Source organism: Tasmannia lanceolata, unplaced genomic scaffold (genome assembly GCF_043159265.1).
Source record: "Tasmannia lanceolata isolate RefF3 unplaced genomic scaffold, GAP_Taslan_0.1 ptg000015l, whole genome shotgun sequence".
NCBI classification, from domain to species: Eukaryota; Viridiplantae; Streptophyta; class Magnoliopsida; order Canellales; family Winteraceae; genus Tasmannia; species Tasmannia lanceolata.
In genome coordinates, this window is record NW_027518692.1 from 62,142,743 (window position 1) to 62,164,362 (window position 21,620).

Here is a 21,620-nt window from a genome sequence, read left to right on the forward strand (position 1 = left end):
ATCAAAACATGTGTAAAATTCCTTTTCCAATGCACCTTAACAAACCCCCCCCCCCCCCCCCCCACCCCCCCAAAAAAAAAAAAAACCCGTTTGGGACCAGAATAAGACCACGTGGGTTGAATCATGATCTACAAGATCAACGGTCCTGATTTCAGATACCAGGCCTCCTATGCTTGGGCCAAGGTGATAGTTGGCAACATATTTCAATTCCGCCAGGTGCCAATGTTTGGATAAAAAATGAATGAAATCTTGGTGAGGGGCTGAAATGACGCTCGGTGAAATTAAAGGAGTAAATGCCAAAATATGTTTTACCCCAAAAGGTGGGATTCTGATTCCACCAGTGCATTTCTTTTTATGAAATCGGGTATTGGAATTGGCATCTTATTTCAATTCGGTCAGATACTGATGTTTGGCTCAAAAAATGAACGAAATCAGGAGGCGAAAATGACACTGAGGTCGAGTTGACATCTCATTTCAATTCCATAGATAGGATGCCGATGCCAATATCCAAGAGGGGCATGAGTTTCACAGCAAACCAAAATTAATTTGTTGGGTCCCAAGCATGGTTTAAAATTTCGGTTTCGGTAACCGTTTCGGACCCCACCGAAAACCGAAATTTCGGCGAAATCCGAAATTTTGTAACACTTTAAAAAAAAAAAAATAATGGCATTTAATCGAAATTTCGGACCGAAATCCAAAATGGCGAAAAATTGAATTTCGGGAAATTTCGGTTTCGATCCCACCGAAATCGTCGAAATTTAAAACCATGGTCCCAAGCACGAGCTAATGAATCAAAGTTGTTAAGAGTACTGAATAAAATTAATTTTTGGGACCCCACGCATGAATATACAGTGTCGGTGCTTATTTTTATTTGAAAAATCACAAGCACTTGGGGGCCGTTTGGATATGCCGATTTTAGAATCTTAGGGGCCGTTTGGATACGCGGATTTTAGCATCCAGTTTTTTAGGTTGAAAACAGTGTAAAAGAGGGTTCATGATCAAGCTGCTATATGCTGTCAGTGTTTCTTGAATTTGAAGTGAGAAATCCAGGTTTTAGAAATCTCTCCCGAATAACCATCCTGAGATTTCTAAAACCTGGAAACATGGGATGATCTGCTAGTCTCTTGCTGACGAAAAGAAGGGCGTGAAGTCAGAAAACAACAGCTGGTCTGCTTCTTCTCTTGTCTCTTATCTACAGTTTTGAAGAGATCCCGAATTCTAAAATCCGCGTATCCAAACGGCCCCTTAGATTTCCTCAAAATCCTAGATGGGACTCATGGGGTACGAGAGAAGGAAAGAAGAGAAGAAGGAGACCGTCGCTTTTGCTCCTTTTTAGAACCTTGGATTTTAAGTAAGAAATCACGGTTTTAGAATTCTCTACCCCATCTCAGATTTCTAAAACCCGTAAACATGGGATGATCTCCTACTTTTGCTGACGGAAAGGACGAGAAATCAAAAATTACTCTTGCTGGTCTCCTCTCATCTCCCATCTACAATTTTGAGGAAATCCAAGATTCTAAAATCCACACACGGCACCTTGATGATTCAAACAAATTATCTTAAGTTATGAACGGATCATACTGAAATAATTCAAAGAGAAGAAAACTGAATCATTGTAGATTGATCCAAATCATTCATTTGAGAAGCCTTGCTTTGGATCTCATAAGACCAAAAACTATGCCAATGAAGCAAGGGCCAAACGGATTGGAGCCTGATATGAGCTTCACACAACTGAGATCTGTTTAATAAAACTGTTTCCTAACCATTTAAAAAAATAAAATAAAATAAAACTGTTTCCAACAAACATATTTGAATTTCAGCAGTCATCCATCTAGAATCAGATCTGACTTTCGGAAATAACAAATCTGAATTTCAGCAGTAACAGATTTAAAATCAAATCCATATTTCGTCAATAACAATCGAAAAACACATCTGAATTTTGTACTTGTAGCCGCTCATCATATAAGAATCTCATGTTGATGCCCACCTGATTTAATGTAATCAAGGTTGTCTAATCTCCCTAAAAAACTATATAGCATTTGTAGCATTCCCAAACTGCATAGCACACGTAGCATTTCCAAGCTCTATAACAAACCTATGACATACAACTACATAAATCACAATAAGAAGGCTTCAGAGTAAGAAGTGTCATCTAAAATATTGGAAACAAGTCATAGGAAACCATAGATCAATTATAAAACTTAAGAAAAATACACATAAGACACTCAGTTTCAATTTTCAAGAACATGAAAAAACAAGCATTTGATTAATTCAAAATTCCATTCTGTTCCCAATCCGCAAGTACTGGATGATATATGACAGCAGCCCAAAATGATCAATACATAAAATGGCCACAAGGGCCACGGCAGTATAGTCGAACAAGCACATGTTAGATAAATTAAGTAAAATAAGAACTCACTCATCATCTTCACTTCTCTTTTTCTTCTTTTTCTTCTTCACTTCACTGGCAGTTTGAAGATCATCTCCATCTACCACTGCTTCGACCTTCTTCTTCTTCTTTTTGACAGTTCCATTCTGCTCGGAGTCAAACCCATTCACAGCATTCACTTTTTCAGAAACCTTCTGCTCCTGCTCCAGCTTACGCTTCTCTTTCTTTTTCTTTTCAGTTTCAGGTTCGGCTGAAACATCACCTATGGCTTCGGTTGGCTTATCCTCGACCATAGGCTCCCCATCCAACGTCTCACCTTTGGTTTTCTTTTTCTTACTTTTCTTCGAAACGTCCATAGGTTCCACACCTGCAAGAGTCAATACAATTATTGAAAATAAAAATCTTTTTTTTTGAAATGGATTGAAAATAAAAATCTATAAACAAAAATGATGTGAAAAGTACAACTGCCAAAAATATCAATGAGAAGCCCAATTTTGGCAGTTAATGGTGACTGAAAGCACGGGGCTTGTAGGATTAACAAAAAGGAACAAACGAATTTGAACCCAGTGACAAAAATACAAATAAAAACTATAACATGCTATCATTTGCGAACTACTGATTTAACTACTTGTTAGACACAATAGGAAACAAATACCAGAGAGCAAAGCGTGGAACATGTAGAATTCATAAAAATAAACAAACATATCTAATCTCCCTAATAAAAAGAAACCAGATGATCATTGGCATATGATTGAATTAAATTGCATGATTTACAACAAGTGCTTGAAGTCTTCCCATTATCATTTCCCAAATTTTTGAACATTTAAGTTAAAATTATTTCTGGATACAAAGTTCATAACTGTGCCCGTGACTAGATGATTATTTGACAGTTACAACAATTTTGTAGCAGATATAATTCATATTTGACACAGAAAGCTTAGTTGGACAACAGTTTAGCCATTTGACCGTCACAAAAACATAGTAGTGGTATTTGGAGAAGAAAGGGCTCTTACCTTCTTTATCTTGCGCATCTTCGTTTACCACAATATCGATAGCTGCTTTCATTACATCCAAGTTCTTGCGAGGGGCAATGCCCTTGTCATAAAAATCCAACCTCTCCTCAACCTGTTCACGGAGCTTTACCCCAAAAACAGTGGTATTCATCTCTGTACACACAAGAGAACAGTACTGTCATTCATCATAAATCCACTATATGAAAAAAAGGTAGAAAATTAAGATCTTGCTAAAATAGATATCTGAAATAGAAGGTCTAACCTGAGAAACAGTCAATACGAGACGCAATAGAACACTTATTTGCAAGATAACGAGCTAAACGGCCTTTGTTCCGTGCAGACGCTCGGCCAATAAAAGAAGAATGAAAAATAAGGCCATACTTTGGGGTGTTCCCTCGAGTTTTCAATGCCCTGAAGACCACCAGCATCAATGTGAGAGGTCATAATGTGAACTTTAACATTGAGAAGGAAATAGTAGAAAAAGGACTTGATCTGTCAAAATGATAAAAAGAAAAAGAAAAACGGTCGACCTTTAGAAAACGGAGGGAGTCCAGAACTTTTGCAAATGAAAACTTTAAAAAAAATACAGAATTTTAAAAAAAATTACACAATAAAACAGAACAAAATGGAACCAAATATCATTAAAAATTATACTTTTGTTCTTCTGTGTACTTTAATTATCACCCATCAGATTCCCGAGAAAAGCTTTTGACAATGAGGTGATCTAATAGATGATTTTAAATTGGAATATGCCCTGAATAAGACAATGACTTTGACAACAATCAGCATGAAATACTATTCCATCTATAAAGGTTCAAAAGTTTATAGAAGGAAATAACATGAAGTGTGCCTGAACAGTAACCTTTTAAGACAGATAAAAAAGGAAGCTTAACTTCAACATCTGAGAACTTCTAAAAACATGCCATCTTAAAAAGTGATGCTATGGACCTATTCTGCATTGTTTAAAAACTCTCAAGAGTCATTCTTCGCTTGCCCAAACCGACTTTGTTTACCTCGGCCAAGTTCTGGTCCGAGATTCAGTCTACTGCATCAATCATTGACTCATTCCGAGTCGATTGGGTATACCTCGGCCAAGCTCTCATTCGAGTCCAAGTTTTTAAACACTACTATACTAGTCAATGGCAAGCTGGAATGATGAAACAAAAACCTGAAAAGCGCCTTCTCTGCACCAAGGATCTGAAGAGTAGAAGAAGGGCACTTGGCCAGATTCGTAAGACTGCCAGCGTGGGAAATCAAACGGGCCCCAACAACTTCACCAATTAGAGAAGCCAAATTTGGTGCGATGTCATTCATTTTGGTGACAAGATATTCATAGAGCTTCTTTCTGTATTCGGACAGGTCCAGTACCCTCTGAGCAAATAGCTGGACATTAATCAAATCGATTGGAGACAAATCCTGTCCTGCAAAGAAAAACACAAGATTAGTACAACATGAGAAGTACCATTTTCAACAAAATAATTTCATGTGATTTACCCATAGATGCTTTAGCTGCTTCAACAATCTCCTTTGCTTTGTCCTCATCACCAAGTATGTCTGCTAGTCCTGGAATTTTGTCCTCCGCCAACTCTGACTTGTTCTCGACAAATTTTGTAACTTTGGCATATAGGTAGTTATCATTAACAATCTTCACTAGTTCTGGGAAATGCCAGGAGTACCACTCTCTGCAGAAAGGAGTTGAATCCAATCAAAACTTCAAAAAAAAATAATTTTTGATAGGTATGCTGCGATTGAACCTCCAACCTCAAGGTTGAAAACACTAAAACTTCAAATTTTGTTTTTACCATAGTAAAAATAGCATATTTGTGCACAATATTTGTTTTTTTTTTTGGATAGGAAAGCTGGGGTTAGGCAAGGACCCCTACCAGATACAGATTCTAGAGAAAAAAAAAAGAACATTACAATCTTACATACAGGGCTCCATTCGAGTCCTTGAAAACAACATCAGAAAGAAGGGGAGGGAGGAAGTGGATATCGATGTCTTGGCCTTTGCAAGGGCACTCGGCTTTGGAAAGAAAATCCGCAGCCTCATTAGCTTCCCTCCATGTATGGGGCAATCTCCAACCCTCAAAAGCTTTCAGTATGGCTTTAATCTTACTCCAAATCACTTTTGCACACCATGGGCAATTATAATCTCCTTTTATAATCTTCACAGCCATCAACGAGTCCGATTCAATCCATATTTTCCGAACCCCTTTTTACTTTGCGAGGGGGTCAGACCCTGAAGAATGGCTTCCATCTCGAGAAAGTAGATATGATCAGCTGTGATAATCATAGAGTATAATCCAAGGATTTCACCATCCGAGGACCGCAACATCCCTCCAATTCCAGCAATGTTAGCTGAAAGAGACGCATCTGAGTTCAATTTGATTTCCTCTTTATCCGGTTTTTTTTTTGTTGGCTTATTTTTTGGATCGTAAGACTTTGTGTTTGTTATCACCACCTCTATTGATTATGGGTTCTAGATTGCAATTAAGTTCCAGATACCAATTTCTGGTGTGAACATGCTAGTTGGATAAATGGAACCTGACACAATCGCCCAAAATTTGATGCTAAAGTTCTAGCAATTTGATAACAATTACAAACTACGTTTTTATCCCACAATCACAAATGAGGACCTCTAGCCTATGCTACTCGACATAGAATGACTTGCATCAACACAGAGTACAAGCATACGATACAGCTATCCAAATACCCCGAAATAACGGCTTACCTTACCTGCAAATGGTTCGTGTGCAAGAAAAAGGAATAATTTAAAGAAGTCTGTATGCCAGAGACCAGTAACAAAGGGATAATTTATGCTCTGTTTGGTTGCCGGGTTTTTTTTGTGCCTGGGAGTTTTGTGGGAGAGTAAGTTAAATTTTGGTCCCATCCCATGTTTGGTTGCCTTTTAGCACTAGGTTTATTTTAATCCCACTCTTGTAATGATTACTTGTGGGGTGAATTTTTTAATCCCACTTTTGTAATTATTGCCTTTTCATCCCATCCCAAGATAACCCCAGGAACAAAAATAAACTCAGGAACCAAAAATAAGCTTGAGAAGAATTTTTTTCTACCCAACCGTTCAAGCAACCAAACAAAGGTTTTTTTTTCTCCCACCATATCTCCCAGGGTATTTTTTTCTCCCACATAACCAAACATGGGATTTTTATTTTACCAGGATACTTCCAGGACTTTTTTTTTCCCACCTATCTCCCAGGGTATTTTTTTCTCCCACATAACTCCCGGGAACAAAAAAAACCCGGCAACCAAACAGAGCATTAAGGAAATCTGTATGCCAGAAACCAATAACAATGGGATGCAATCCACTGTATTATCTCTCACTTCTCTATGCTGCAAACTATGCAAAACTCTGAAAGATCTGAACTGCCCTCAACTAAAAAATGGAATCTGCCTCTACCACTACAAGAATGTCAGATTTCTGCATGCTGCTATCATCACTACCAAAGCACATTAAATCCAGTTTTTCATAACCAACAAGGATTTGAAGTTGGCAAGAGACAAGAAACCACATATAGGCATGCCAAAGTAATTCCAATTCAAAGCTGCAAAGCAGGCTATACCCTCACTAAAAAAGTAACACACGCATACTCCTCTAGTTCGAGTTTCCAATTGATAATAAAAAGCTAGAAGCCAGATGTGGAAACATCAGGAAAAATTACAAAGGAGGAAACAGGATTCCAGTTAAAATTTCGCTGGAGCAATCATTTTCTGGGTTTACCAGCACACTGTATCTCCTAAAAAGAAAGAAAGAATGAAAGAATGCTTTGTATTCATCAGAGAACTCAGTTGTATAAGAATGCAAATGTAACCAGCAATAATGTAGTAGCAGCCCTTCCCTCAGTTGATGAAGAAAATTCTAGTGTGTAATATATTTGCAATAAACATGAAAAATTTAGCACGGCACGCAAGATGGGAACATCCTACCAAACCCTGGGATTATTGGATGAATAGTGTCTCCATGGTCTATGCCCCATAATTTTCTGGGTTTTACTTTATTAACGATGGGGAGGAATTTTCCTCACCCTATCAATTAACTGGATGCTATTGTCCACTATGATCAAAAGAATCCACTATCATATTAGCAGCGAAAGTATGAGCAGAGCAATAAAATAACTTCCACTCCTGTTTTAGTGTCACAAACGTTGTCAACATTTTGAATGCTAGACCATAGTTGCTGGAAACTCCTTGGGTGGGTGGGAAACCCGTTTCCCACAAAACGCGTTTCTCGCGGTTGGGAAACTCGTTTCTCCTAAAATGAGGGAAACACGTTTCGGAAACGTTTCCAAAATATGATACAAAATTGGAGATATGTTTCTGAAACACATGGGAAATATAGGGAAAACTTATGTAAATAATGTGTAAACGCGTGATAAACGTATGCAACACTCGTAGAAAGTGCATATGAAATGTGTGGAATTTACGAGAATCATTTTGGAAAAAACACATCATTTCCTAAGACGTTTCTCTTACGATTGTCTATTGTTTCTCGTTTCTCGTCTCCCCTGTATTTTTTTTTCATGCGTTTCCTGTTTCCGTTTCACGTTTCCTTTCCCGAATTCGTTTCCCACCCTGGTAACTATGTGCTAGACACTAACAATGTGATGAAAAACAACTTACCATGCATTATGTAACTACTCACATTTCTCAACTTCCTACATCAAGCAGATTAGGGTGAGGTATATTTCTAGACAGATGAAGGTTGAAAGACAAAAAGATACAGATCATGGTCTAAAATTTCGAAAGTACATGTATTCGATGTCGGCCCATAATTTCGGCCACCATTTTTAATTTTTTAATATTTTTTCAGAAATTTTTGGTTTTTTCCAAAATTTCGGCACCTGAGCGAAATTTTATTTTTTGTTACTGGATTTCAGCCGAAATTTTAAACTTTGATACAGATATTATGACCAAAGAAATCTTAAGTATGCTTCTTCTTTTTTGAAATGGCTGGAGTATGCTTTTAAGGTTAACTATCGAATTAAAAAAAAAAAAAAAAAACAGTACTATGTGTTAGACAACAAACCTGACTCTCATGGAAAAGGAGTTGATATCTTTGTCTAGAGTATCAAGAAGGAAGATGGCCTGGATAACCATATTATCAACTCTATTAACATTGAATTTCACCTTCGCCCGACTGTAACTGTGCCCCAAACCCAGCTGAGCTTTTTCCAAGTCTGATGGCTATAATAGAAAAAAAAAAAGATAAAGGAGGAAACAGCTGACATATTATTTCCAACAGAACAAATAGGGAATCTGTGACGGATTAAATTCAGATACATACCTTAAGGTCCTTGATAAATCTATCAAAATGTAGGCGTACACCACGAAGAAGTTCAAGAACAAACTCATTGCTTTGGCAGGGAATCTTGGACATTTCAGAAATCTGTGACCCAACTTTCGGTTCTGCAACTCCAAGACTGAACTTAGCCTTTTTTCCCTCCTTCACCTTTGGGAGATTAAGTTCCAAAAAGTTCCTCAATTCATCAGTCAAAAGCCCTGAAACCACAAGCACGAAACGAAATTTTCATGATTTTAAGCTCCAAAAGGCCCAAGCAATTATATCTGCATAACATTAAAATCCTATAAACAGAAAGAGGCCTGTGAAAAGGTGAATGCTAATCTATGGAAAAAAATCCTTTTTGAAGCTAAATGGAACCAGAAAACACAAACTCCGAACACATAATTTTCATTACCCTCCCCAAAAAAAAATTGCATGATTTGTTAAAAAGTAAAAACAACCTAACTCTGAAGAGATTAGAAATACACTTGCATTACTTAAAGTACAATCACTCTAAATAAGAAAACCCAATGATTCAAAGCACAAAAACTCCAAACACTTCGAAAGCACTAAAACACTTCACCAGTTCATATATCAAAAGCGCTGAAAATCTTAAACAGAAATCCTAAAAGCACAAAATAAGCACTAAACCAATTAATCAATTACTACAAAGAGAACAAAATTTTATCCCTTAAAAAGAGAAACCGCACCAAAACTCACAAATGACATAGAAAGGTTTCATGAATGACACTAAAAAAAGGGATTTAGAAAACAAACCCTAGAAGAACTCATAATAGATGCACACCCTCAAAACCAACGCAAAAATACAAATGGTATATGCAGTTCCTTGTTTTAGTAATGGCACACCCTGGCTCACCTTCAGATACAGCGTTGCATTGGTTGAGAGCGTCCAAAGCAGAGGAGAAGGGCTGAAACGCTGCGAGTTTCACGACTTTTCCGAAGCGAGTGAGATCCAGAACGGAATTACGAACAGCTTCGGTGTTCTGTCCAATTTCATCGATGCCGTGAGCGAGAAAGAGAGAAAAACCAGAAGCAGATTCGAAGAGAAGGTATAACGCCATCGAAGAGAGAGAGAGATAGAGAGAGAGAGAGAGAGAGAGAGAGGCCCCTCTGGTTTTCTAGGGTTTTGGAAGCAAGGAGGAGAGCGGCATTTTTATGACGGGGTTTTTAGGGTTTATAAGAGGTGTCAAATGATATATAGGAAAACGGGAATCCGTTTTGGGAAAAAAAACGGGCATCAATAAATGGAGCCGACAAAAGACGGGAGTTCAAATCCCCATAAAAAGGCGCTAAAAGGTTTAATCAACAGTCATGTCCATCCCGTTTTTTATTTTCAACACGGAATCCCGTTTTCAAAGTGTTTTCCTTTTTCTCCCCTAGACATGCAGGGCCGCTGTTTGATGATCTGAACCGTTCATCTACAAAACCACTCCGCTGTGGATGGATCATTATCCCAATAACACTGTGTCACCACACAATCCCCTTCTTCACACAAATAAAGAATTTTAAGGATTAGAATCATCTAATAGAAAAAGGGAAATGATAAATTCACCCCCTTCTTTACATGGGACAACCAGCTCCAGTGTACGTGGCAATTAACTCTCGTTGAATTCTTCCCACTTGAAGTACATCAGCTCCTCTGCAGTCATAGATATACTGGAGCTGGTGTCCCAAGTAAAAAAGGGGCCGATATATAAATGGGACTTGATGGGATTTTCCTAAAATTTTCCTAGGAAACAAATTTCCTAAAAAAATGTTTTTCTTGCAATCCAAACAAAACCAAAGGACTAAATGGGACTTGATGGATCAAGGAATCGGATCATCAGATCGAGCCGTCCTCAACAGCAGCTGGCCTCATGTAGTAGGGGCTCATAAGTGACTTTTAGCAAGGAACCTAAAAGTTACTTTCTTTTTAGTCCATGTTCGAAATACTTTTTTTCCCTTTGTTTTCCCCAGCCACTCCTAACCAAACCTCTATCTCTATCTCTCTCGCACCCTCGCTACCCTTCTCAGGGCAGTGGTTTTAAATTTCGTCCCGGGCGAAATCCGAAATTTCAGTTCAAATTTCGGTAAATTGGTATTTTTAAATAAAAGGCCGAAATTTCAGAATGAATAAAATAAGTCTTTTTTTTTAATTACCGAAATTTGGGATTTCTGCCTAAATTTCGGTTTCGGTAAGGGTCGAAATGCACGTACCGAAACCGAAATTTAAAAACATGCGGGCTAGGTAAACTAATATTCAACGAAAAATGAAATTCCACAATCCACGGCGGCCAAATGTGGCCCACAAATAGGGCTAGTGTGGATCTTGAAAAAGGTGGCCTTCACACTTTTGGCTACCGGCATTATTCTCCGGAACCATACAGTTCATGAATGATAACGTGAAAGTCGTCTAGGAAAACTACTGAAAGATTCTACATGGACAAACATGTAAACTACTGTGTGATTTAACCATGGTTTAAAATTTCGGTTTCGGACCCTGAAATTTCGACCGAAATTTGGTAATAATTAAAAAAGCTTATTTAATTCATTTCGAAGTCCGAAATTCCAAAATTTTGTAACGTTTCTTCTTTTTTTTTAAAAAAAAATGGCATTTTCTCGAAATTTCGGACCGAAATTTGGTAAAGGCCGAAATTTAAAACCATGGAGTTAACTACTGTGTTTGGGGCTTGAAGAGTTCGGGGCAGATGCAAGTCAAGTAAGAAAAACTCGAAGCTGTTTTTTTTCTCTTTGTAAATCGACACCAAATACAACACAGTTAGTACAGTCCCATTTGAGAGAGAGAGAGAGAGAGAGAGAGAGAGAGAGAGAGAGAGAGAGAGAAGCTTTGGTTAAATTTCAGGACTGAATGTTGCTTGTTTGGACCAAAGACCTTTCTATATTTTCTCTTTATAGGACTCTGGTTCAGGTCGAAGTTGATTTTGAGGACCTCAATTATGAGAACCAATCCTCAGTTAGCAGTGGCTCAGTCACAGTTAGGTTAGTTACATTAAATACCTTGCAAATCATCTGAGCAAAGTCAGTTTTGTCTTCTTGATTGGATGAGGTGATTCACTTCAACCCAAGTGAGAAAATGCAGCCACGTGATCTGATGTCACATTGCCGTGCACCGTGTTCACGGTAGCATATGCTACGTATATCAGCTGCCCTCTTCAACATGCGTCCATACCTGTTAGTAATGAAAGCAATGCATGGAGTCTGATTTCCTTGTTATTTCACATCAAGGGTGAACAAATCTGAATTCATCATCGGACAGTAAAGCAGCTAGCCTGACAAAAAAAAAAAAAAAAACCACCATAATCTCAAGTACAAACAAAGAGCGAGAGAGAACCAATGCATTGGAAATATGAAAACATTGAAACGAATCTTACAGGTGAAATAGGTGAAGTAATCCTGACCCATTTGTAAGTAGAACAGGTCATAGTTGTGACGAGTGTGTTCTTGTGTTCCAGTCACTAGAGCAGCAGAATCAATGGTTTTTTCTGGTGTCCTGAAACATGCCACATAATTTCTTTTTAACAGTCCAATCCACTTTCAAGACCATCAAATGAACAGCCAGGTATTGCCCATAAAACCTTGCCTAATCATAAGAATCAACAGGCAGAAAAAAGGTCGAGTCTCTTGCATGTGCATAGATTATCATTTTGTAACTAAACTGGTTTTGCTTGTTATTATCATTTGAACCCTGTAGTATGGTTCCAAAAGTCAAAAGCAGGGAGGTAGCTTTACCTTAAGAGTGTTTAATAAGCTTTGTCAGCAACTTGTTGAAGCTTTCCTCTGTCCGTCCCTCAAAAGGCATGATTTGCATTGAGGAACAAAGTACCAAAACTTCAAAATTATCAAGCTCCTTTAGAATAACAGGGTCACGATAATAATCCTGCTTGTATTGAGAAAAAAAACAGCAGTGCCATGAAAATAAGCAAATATGTTAAAAGTATGAGAACTCATCTTCCACCATCAAAAGAAAATGTGTAGAATATGGTTAATCAAAGTTGTTTTTCTGCTTGAAAACAATATAATCCGTATCTGTTGACCATCTACTTGATCAACTCATAATCATGTATACACACAATGAACTATACCTTCTCCGTCACCACAACAATTGGTTTGACGCCAAATTCTTCCTCAAGCTTTCTAAGTCTCTCTTTGATCATTTTGATATCCTTGATTGACAAGAAAAATGTGAGATCAGACTTTGCCATATCAGATTAATAACTGATAGCAGAAAGATGAGCAATAACTAAAATGTTTTTCCATTGATGATATTTGCTGCATGTTCCTGACTTATCAAGAAAATGGAAGTTCTGGCCGTCTCAAGGATTTTTTTGAACAATTCTCAGGACACTTCCTCTGACACAGAGTTCCTCATTTAGACTTGTTTTTCACAAACTGCTCAGTTCCAGACCCAAATAACACAAGAAAAATCTGAATGGACAGTTTTACAAATGTTCGGTGATTCCCACTATATATATACTCTATGTTCCTTTCTATCTTCAAATTTAATAAGACAAATATGGTTAGGGAGCTGATAAATCCCCGCTTCCTTCCCATGGCCACCCCCATAAACCATATGACTGGATGAAGTCCGTCAACAGTCTACACACCACCCACCCCCACCCCCCCACAGATCAAACACTTCCACATGTTTCCCATCTTTCTATCTCCCTTCTCATTCTTTCTCCTTCCAGGATTTGCTTGTCTCTTACCCTATTCTTCTCTTGCAAGCAGGGGAAGAAACAATGGGAGAAGAAAAATAAATAAAAATTTCCTCAGAACGTCCCAAATACAAGAACACATGAGATGGGTTGATTAGGGTTGGGCTTGGAGACAATAGGAAGAAATGGAAAAGGAGTTTGGTTGCATGGATCTGGGTTTCGACTAGGAAACCTTCAAGGTCTCTGGTATTCTGATTTGGTGGGTAAGACATGGAGAGTAGACTGAGCTGAAATGTGAGGGATGACACTTGAAGATGAAGAAGAAGACAAATGGAGGGCCGAAGAAGAAAGTCTCCATGGATACAAAGAAGAATAAATGGGAAGTACGAAGGATCCCATTTAGGATGTTTTTGGTTGCACAAAAGCCGGGAGGCCCGGGATGGCTTTAGGGTTTTTGATTGGCATTTGGGTGTCACATCAGCAAAACTCCTCATTTGTTTGCCAATATAGCATTGAAATCCCTGGAGACTACTAATCATTGAATGTCTGCTCATTTTGTTTTGAATGGAAGCAATTTCATTAAAAGTAAAGGGGAAGACCGAGAAGGTCCAACCCGCACATATATATATATATATATATATATATATATATATATATATATATATATATATATATATATATATAGAGAGAGAGAGAGAGAGAGAGAGAGAGAGAGTGAGTGATACAAACAGAACAAAATAATAAAGAGCCCTATCAAGGGGGTAAAAAAATAAAAAAAAACTCCAACTCCTAGTTATGAACCCCATCCCTCACAAGCTTATCGGCTACCCCATTCGTATTGCGCCTCACATGCAAGAAGGAAATAAAGAAGCCTTCAGATTTATCTTTGATCTCATCAAAGAAGCGAGCAAATCTCCAAGGAACCTTTGAGCCATCTGATAACGTTCAGCGAGTCAGCCTCCACTATTATTCGATCCAAATTATGCCTCTCGAAATACATTATACCTTGGTAGACAGCCCTCACCTCTGCTTCGCTAGCGTCTGCTTCCCCAATGGGCCCGGAGAAAGCCCAAATAACTTCCCCTTCGGCGTCCCTAAGCACCCCCCCCCCCTCCCAATACCAGTCGGCCCGGGATTACCAAAGCTAGAACCGTCAAAGTTTAGCTTTAGCATGCCAAAGGGGAGGAGGCTGCCAATTTTACTCTTGTCCCCTCCCTATACTATCCAAGCCTAAAACTACAAAAATGTGGAATTCTGCTTGGATTTCTTGGTAATGATGCTCTCTCTCTCTCTCTCTCTATATATATATATATATATATATATATATATGAGGAAAAGGATTGTACGCTCGACCGTACCTAAAGTTAGGTACGGTAGAGTGCCAAATCACATGGGTCCCACATTTTTGGTGAGCATCTAAACTATTCATTTGCAAGGCCCCATCATAGATAGGGTGCATACCAAAAATCAGCTCCATAGGATGATCCTAACCCATCCATTTGTGGAGGCCAAAATGGACAGACAGTGTTTGTCCACAAATCTGCCCATTTTGGCCTCCAGTTTTGGAGGGGTTAGGACGATTCAATGGTGCTGATTTTTGGGATGCACCCTATCTATGATGGGGCCTTGCAAATGAATGGTTTAGATGGCCACCAAAAATGGGGGACCCATGTGATTTGGCACTCTACCGTACCTAACTTTAGGTACGGTTGAGCGTACAATCTTATTCCTCTATATATATATATATATATATATATATATTATATTTGGTAATGACATGCCCTACCACTACTCTACGAGGTTGACAAACAAAAACTACTTACTACTATGTCCTGAGGTAAGTTCCAGGCAAATCCAATGCTTGTCTCCTCCCTGGTGACTACTTATTCCACTACTCTCTGAGTCTATGCCGCACAACCAAACAGACTGACTTCATCTGGTCATTCTCTTTTTGAGTTCTTGTGAATAGTAGCAAGTAGTTTTTGTTTATTGATTATGGAGGTGGGCGGAGGCGAAAAAGGGGTGAATTGATCAGCTCCCATAAGGTTATTGATTTCTTTTTGAGTTTTTGTGAATATAAACTTTTAAAAGTACCCATTACCATTAGAAAAAAAAAACTTTCAAAAGTAAAACATTTGCACATTTAGATTGTAAATAGGATGGCTGAGATGTATCTTTCCACAAGAGCAGAAAATTAGGTTTTGGGCTGTAATATATTCAGGATTAGAGGTATTCTTTTCATATACTTGGAATTTGTGCAAGTGAACATCCGCTTATGACTAGACTCGCTTCAAGAGTTCCTCCACTTTGCATAATGTATCCTTCAATCAAGCTATTATGGATATTGCTTCTCACAAGGGCTTTTAGACTTGGTACCTAATTGTTAAGCATATGAATCCAATCTACTCGCCCTAGTTGATTAATATAACAAAAAAACTTAAGGTGAGATTTTACACGAAATACTCGATAATATAACTTAATGAGTCATTATGTGTTCTTCATTAGGATATTCGTAGGCTGAAGTAGAAAGCTTTTCAATGAATTCAGGTTACTTGTAACAGTTATTTAAATATAGCACATGACATTATGGGGAAAAATGGATTCAGGCTAGAAAGCTTTTCAATGAATTCAGCTTAGGAAACCATTTCAGTATCTCGAATGAATAGAAACGTTACGGGGGGAAATGGCTGATAATTATAATAGATACAGGTAGGTGAAGAAGACAAAAGACAGAAATGCTTACCATAGCTTGAATAAAATGATGATCGCTGAAATCCAATCTATCAACAGCTGATGGCCCAATCTGCAATAATATATAACTGGAATAATAAAATTTGAAATCTGATGGACAAGTCCCACAGCAATGAATTGACAGGTTAAAACCCATTTTGCAAACCAAAAATGGCTTAATAAATAAATAAATCAGAATGAACTGTGATGACATATGCACTTGCACACAGAGGAAAATGTGACAAAAATTGCAATAGTGAGGTTTTGATTCCAAAAAACAGCTAAAGCAAAAGAAACAGGCACAAAGAGTTAAATTTATCCAAAAGTTACCACAAACTATAGATATAAGTTTGATCTTGGATGTCAAACTCAATAGATAGGTAGTCACAAACGATAAAGTGCTCAAAATTTATCATTAGAGAGAGAATAAGCACCTTTGCGACCCACCTTTGCCTGTGGAAAGCAACAGATAGTAAGGAATTACTTTCCCACCGCTATTTTTGGTGATGTGAATCTTTTCACGTGCAGAGATGGGTCGGTGCAAAGATGAAAATACGGAGGCTCTTAGACTCTCTCTAATCACTATTATAGAACATCGATACACTGGTCTGCAAAAAATAATAGCACAGTGAACACTGGTTCGTTTGGCTATAAGCTATCATCTCTAATAACAATAATAGAACGGTCTGAGAAAAAAAAAACCTAATACAATGAATGTAAAGTTGACAAATGTATGCAAACGGATATAAATAAGAAACTATAGAACTTTCTAATTTCCTTCTCTAATTCTAATTCCAGTCTAGACCTAACTATAGATTTAACACCTACTAGGATTTCTATAGTTGTTTTAAAATCCCAAATAATAGGAAATAAGAAAACCTGTAATTTTCTGGGCTATAAACCTGAATTCCCTAACAAACTAAAAAACATAAAAAACTATAGAACGTCTAATTTCCTAATAAGTCTTATGATTCTCCTCTTTTAATCAGTTGTCACCTATAACTCCTGTTCATGGTTTCAGGTTCCGGTTTCAGTATGTGTTTCGGTTGTGATGAAAATGGAAAACATGTTGGTTTCGGATGTAAATTTTGGTGGAAATAGAGTAAAATTATGGAAACATATGGAAATGATGGACATTTAGGATGAAACTTCAGGAAGTGCTAGAATAAGCACTAGAACTAATACACACCTACATCGAATGCCTAGTGATATACACTGCCGCACATGTCTGATAATTCAATACATGCCACATTTCACATGTAATTCAAATAAGTATTTATACAAAATACATACACCATATTTCATATACAATTTCATATTAAACATAATTATGTAACACATGCTAGAATACCACTAATGCATTTATGGTTTTGGTTTTACAATAGGTTTCTTGCTGACAAGCAGTTCAATGTGAATACTTACTACTTTGAGGAATATATTGAGATACTCATCTCTGCCTCAAATGTCATTTTAAACTTCAACCTTTTCTACTCAATAACAGAGAGCTATCATTATACTCGCCAATCAAAATTGAATGAACTGAGAGCAGAATCCACTTCTTCCATTTTTCGGTGGGTGAGTGAACAATCACTTGATAAACTGATTCAAGAATTTAAGTACACTGTTCTGAAAATTACAACGCTGCAGCTTCAAGAAACACAATATCTTTGTCAGACTATTGTTTTCTAATAGAATTTGCACTATGCACTAAGTGAATTCCTACAATTCCTACAATTGAGTCAGATCTTGAAGTTATAATATTGTAGTTTACAGAGTATAATTTGAAGTATAGATAAAAATTACAGGTAAAATAATGAGATGATTACACCAACAGAAGCAATCATACAATTCCACTTCCATGCATATAACAGAGAGTGGACTTTTGAACGTTACAACTAACACCTCGAGAGATAATATTCCAAAAAAAAAAGGCCGTACCTTTTCAATCCCCTGTACAAAGGCATTTGCGAAACCAATTGCAGAAACACATAATACGACCATATTATGCACAGCTCTTAGTGACAATTTGGAATAGTAATTCTTGACTTCAAAGAAGTAGGATGGAGATAATGTAGTAAAAAAAATGGGAAGGTTTTCTTTGACTTCTCGCATCGTTGACTCAATAGCTTTGAGCTGCTTGTCGGAAACCTGCATTGAAGTATTGAAGTCAAGAAGATTACATTAATAATCCTTATTAGAAAATAGATGGAGGTTTACAGCATTTTCTAGTTTTTAGCTTGGTCTTCTTTCCAAGGGTTTATCTGGTTATAGTATCCTATGATCTATTTTTTGAAGTTAACCAGAATCCTACAAATTGAAGAAGACATCACTATTCAGACATATATGCCAATAGGATAAAAAAGGATTCAAGGAGACTATAAATGTTTCTGGAAAACAATTTAATAACAGAAAAGAAACAACGTAAATGAAAGGGCAGAAGAGGTCAGTTCTGTTTACCAGATCTGCATGATGGATTACTGCTATGTCTGCTCGCCCAAGTGCTGTCAAAGGTTCCCTCAAAGGTCCACGTGGAAATAGTCTATTGTTCCCCCATGGCACCATGCCATTTACCATGACAATTTCCAAATCCCGCAACAAGCTCCAGTGCTGTATTCCAAATAATCTTATTACCAACAAAAGTATATTTTGTGCAAGTTCAACATACCACTTTAGTGGAAATAGCATTATGCTTCATCCAATTATGCTAAAAAAACATTCGTTACCACTTATGAAATGTAAAAACCAAATGAATCTGCTATAATATCTATTAATATACATTATAATATAATATTAGGAACCCGAAATAGGACAAACGATATTGAAACCCAAGTAATAGAGTGGATAGTATAGAGTGTAAGCATTGCTAGAATTTTTGGTTGCTTGATGCCAAAACAAATGGATCAACCATACATCCACTTGGCATTGAGAAAGGAGAAAGGAGAAAGTAGAAGAGAAAAAAGAGAGGAAAGGAAGACGAGACTAAGAGAAAGGTTGTTCTTTCCAACCCCACGTTCCATATAATTTTATAGAAGAGAAAGTCCATAATTATGTAATGTGCCAGAGGGGCATCCAACAATGGGCCACATCATACTAATGCATATAGACTTAAAAAATAAAGAGTCACTAGGTGTTCGATGTTGTTAAACTATTATGGGTGTTGATGGGTTTTGAGTGTAATTCCTGAAGTTTCATCTTAAAGGCCCATTATTTGCGCATGTTTCCATAATTTTATAGGATTTCCACCAAAATTTCCATCCGAAACTGAAATGTTTTAATTTCCATCGTGATCGAAACTGAATCCGGAAACCTCGCCTACAGTAACTTCACTTACAACAGGAACCATTAATGGAATGGTTGGCTGCACCTGCGTCAGTCATTTAGAATGCATCTAAGGGAGACTGGAAGGAAATATCGGCCAATGGATGCATAAGGACCGAAATATTTAGCGTTGCATTGAATTGGTGTTTGGCAGTAGCATTACGTAGTGTTTTGGTTCAGCTTTCCACATCTGCAAGATATACTCATATCAGCCTTTGTGTTAAGGAGATGGATTTTAACTAGATCCAGTTCTACTTCTTCTGTCGTTGCCAACATCTTGCCCTTTGAGGCTTTCCCTTTCTTTTCCCTTTACGATTGTATGGTTAACCTTGAATGTTTGACAAAGACAGATCTTTCAATGCTTAAGCTTCATAATTAGATTTTTCTTGAGGATGAAGCACAAAACACGTGCTAGTATGAATCCAGATATTGGAAATGCCGGACCAGATTCCATCAGTGCAACACCAAATTATGTTCTCTATTGTTTTTCTGTGCCCATCAAGAATGTAGGAAATTTCTCTTTATCCAAGGTTGGTTATTGAATTGCAGTAAACTAATCAGAGACGAGAAGAATGTATCCACAAAATCACACATTTGATAAACAAGCTTGATTTGGCTAATAAAGACAAGGGATGAGTGGAATAAACCTCCAACAAAATATAAATTTCATGAAAGACTCAATGACTAATTTAAGATGACCCTCTTTTTTGAATGATTACTCATTTACTTGAGATGACCTACTCCGAATTCCCTCAAAATGATGGGTTTTTAATGAATACCAACAAAGAAATGCATGATGCTTAAATGGATGAGTTGCTACGCGCGGTGGGGGAGTTCTGCTTGATTGACATCTAAACTTCTTAATAGAATTGAAATTGAAGCAGTATTTCCAAATATTAGACACGAAACATGCATAATAATGATTAAACTGAAATGGGTATTACCTGCATTCCATCATCCAAAATTACAACACCAATTTTGTCTGCATCAGAACTATTTCCAAACTTCCGATCAGTGCCAAGTTTCTCAAAAGGTGGCATAATACACATATTGATGAAACCATATCTTTCAAGAAAGCAAGCAGCAGTAGCAGCTCGGTTTGCGCCTACACCAATCTTCACAGAAGTCCTAACTAGATGCCTTTGAAGCATAGCAACTTCATCCCCACCAGCATAACCCTGCTTGGGATAAGAATTAAGAGACCTAATTAAGTAATCCAGTCCTATAACTAAAACAAATTACTTTGGGCATCACAATTACAGTCTATTTCAGAAATATATACTAGACCATAAAACAACAATAGATTCTCAACCAACCCAACAAATGCTAGAAACCAAAATGTGAATAAAGGCAAGCTGAAAACAAAAAACACATACCCTGGTGAGAATGAGAGGGGAAATTCCAGGTTTGGTAAAAAAGCGCGCAATGAATTCAACCATAGGTGTCTTCCCATTTCCTCCCCAAGTAAGATTGCCCACACTAATGACGGGAACCGGTAACCTACCATAGAAGGAAGATAGATGTGTAGAGAGAGAAGGGATTGAGATTTTAGGTATGGATTTCAGAATCTGAGATAAATTCAGTGAGAGAAAAGGTGAAGATTGAATTACCTGTGCTTGGAAAAGAGACCCAAATGGTAAAGGCGTTGGCGGGCAAAGAGAGCGAATCTGTAGAGAGAGGAAGTGAAGGAGAGAAGAGGGATGAGAGAGAGATGGAGTCTGGAGAGGTTTTGGAGGTCTTGGGTTGGGGTGTAGGCTATTTCATTCACCAATCTTTTCACTTTTTCCATGGAAATGAGAGGAAGAAACCAGCAAGAAAAACCGGTTCGAAAACAAGAAAAACCGGTAAATAGAAACAAAGGTCTGTCTTGAGAATATTTATACGGCTACTGCGCACGTACAACCCTTGAGTAATGAGTAAGGCGGGACCCACATGAATGGGATGATCTCGACCATTCATTGTTTGATCCTCGCCAGAGAATATGCCTCAAATTAGGAGACATAAGATGATCTAATCCTTGGCACAATGGGGCGAAGGAAACTGGAGGAGAGATGTTGGGGGGGGGGGGGGGGGGGGGGGTGGGCTGTACTTCCCACTGGAGGAGAGATGTTGAGGAGCAAAGAGGGCGAAGGAAACTGCCGATCTGGATTTCCAATTACTTATTTCCACGGCATATTTGGAAATCTTATATTTTT

At 37.7% G+C, this 21,620-nt stretch overlaps 2 protein-coding genes across 3 annotated transcripts; both read right to left on the reverse strand.

Moving 5' to 3' along the window:
• Positions 1–2,174: 2,174 nt before the first annotated feature.
• LOC143892890 (nucleolar protein 56-like) lies at positions 2,175–9,880 on the reverse strand. Its single transcript, XM_077397802.1, has 8 exons — positions 9,579–9,880; positions 8,705–8,919; positions 8,447–8,604; positions 4,897–5,084; positions 4,571–4,823; positions 3,665–3,813; positions 3,403–3,555; positions 2,175–2,756 (listed from the first exon to the last, which is right to left on the reverse strand). The coding sequence occupies exons 1-8, from the start codon at positions 9,781–9,783 to the stop codon at positions 2,416–2,418; spliced, it is 1,662 nt and encodes a 553-aa protein (XP_077253917.1). The 5' UTR covers positions 9,784–9,880; the 3' UTR covers positions 2,175–2,415.
• Positions 9,881–11,537: 1,657 nt separating this feature from the next.
• On the reverse strand, positions 11,538–21,281 carry LPXK (tetraacyldisaccharide 4'-kinase family protein). 2 transcript variants are annotated; one of them, XM_077354883.1, is made up of 10 exons: positions 21,036–21,281; positions 20,802–20,925; positions 20,370–20,603; positions 18,565–18,714; positions 18,046–18,255; positions 16,121–16,180; positions 12,805–12,885; positions 12,452–12,602; positions 12,094–12,212; positions 11,538–11,991 (listed from the first exon to the last, which is right to left on the reverse strand). In XM_077354883.1, exons 1-8 carry the CDS (start codon positions 21,212–21,214, stop codon positions 12,453–12,455), a joined length of 1,188 nt encoding a protein of 395 aa, XP_077210998.1. In that variant the 5' UTR covers positions 21,215–21,281; the 3' UTR covers positions 11,538–11,991; positions 12,094–12,212; position 12,452. The 2 variants fall into 2 exon arrangements, with proteins under 2 accessions (XP_077210998.1, XP_077210999.1); XM_077354884.1 differs by having other exon boundaries at positions 12,452–12,599; positions 21,036–21,280.
• Between the last annotated feature and the right edge of the window lie 339 nt (positions 21,282–21,620).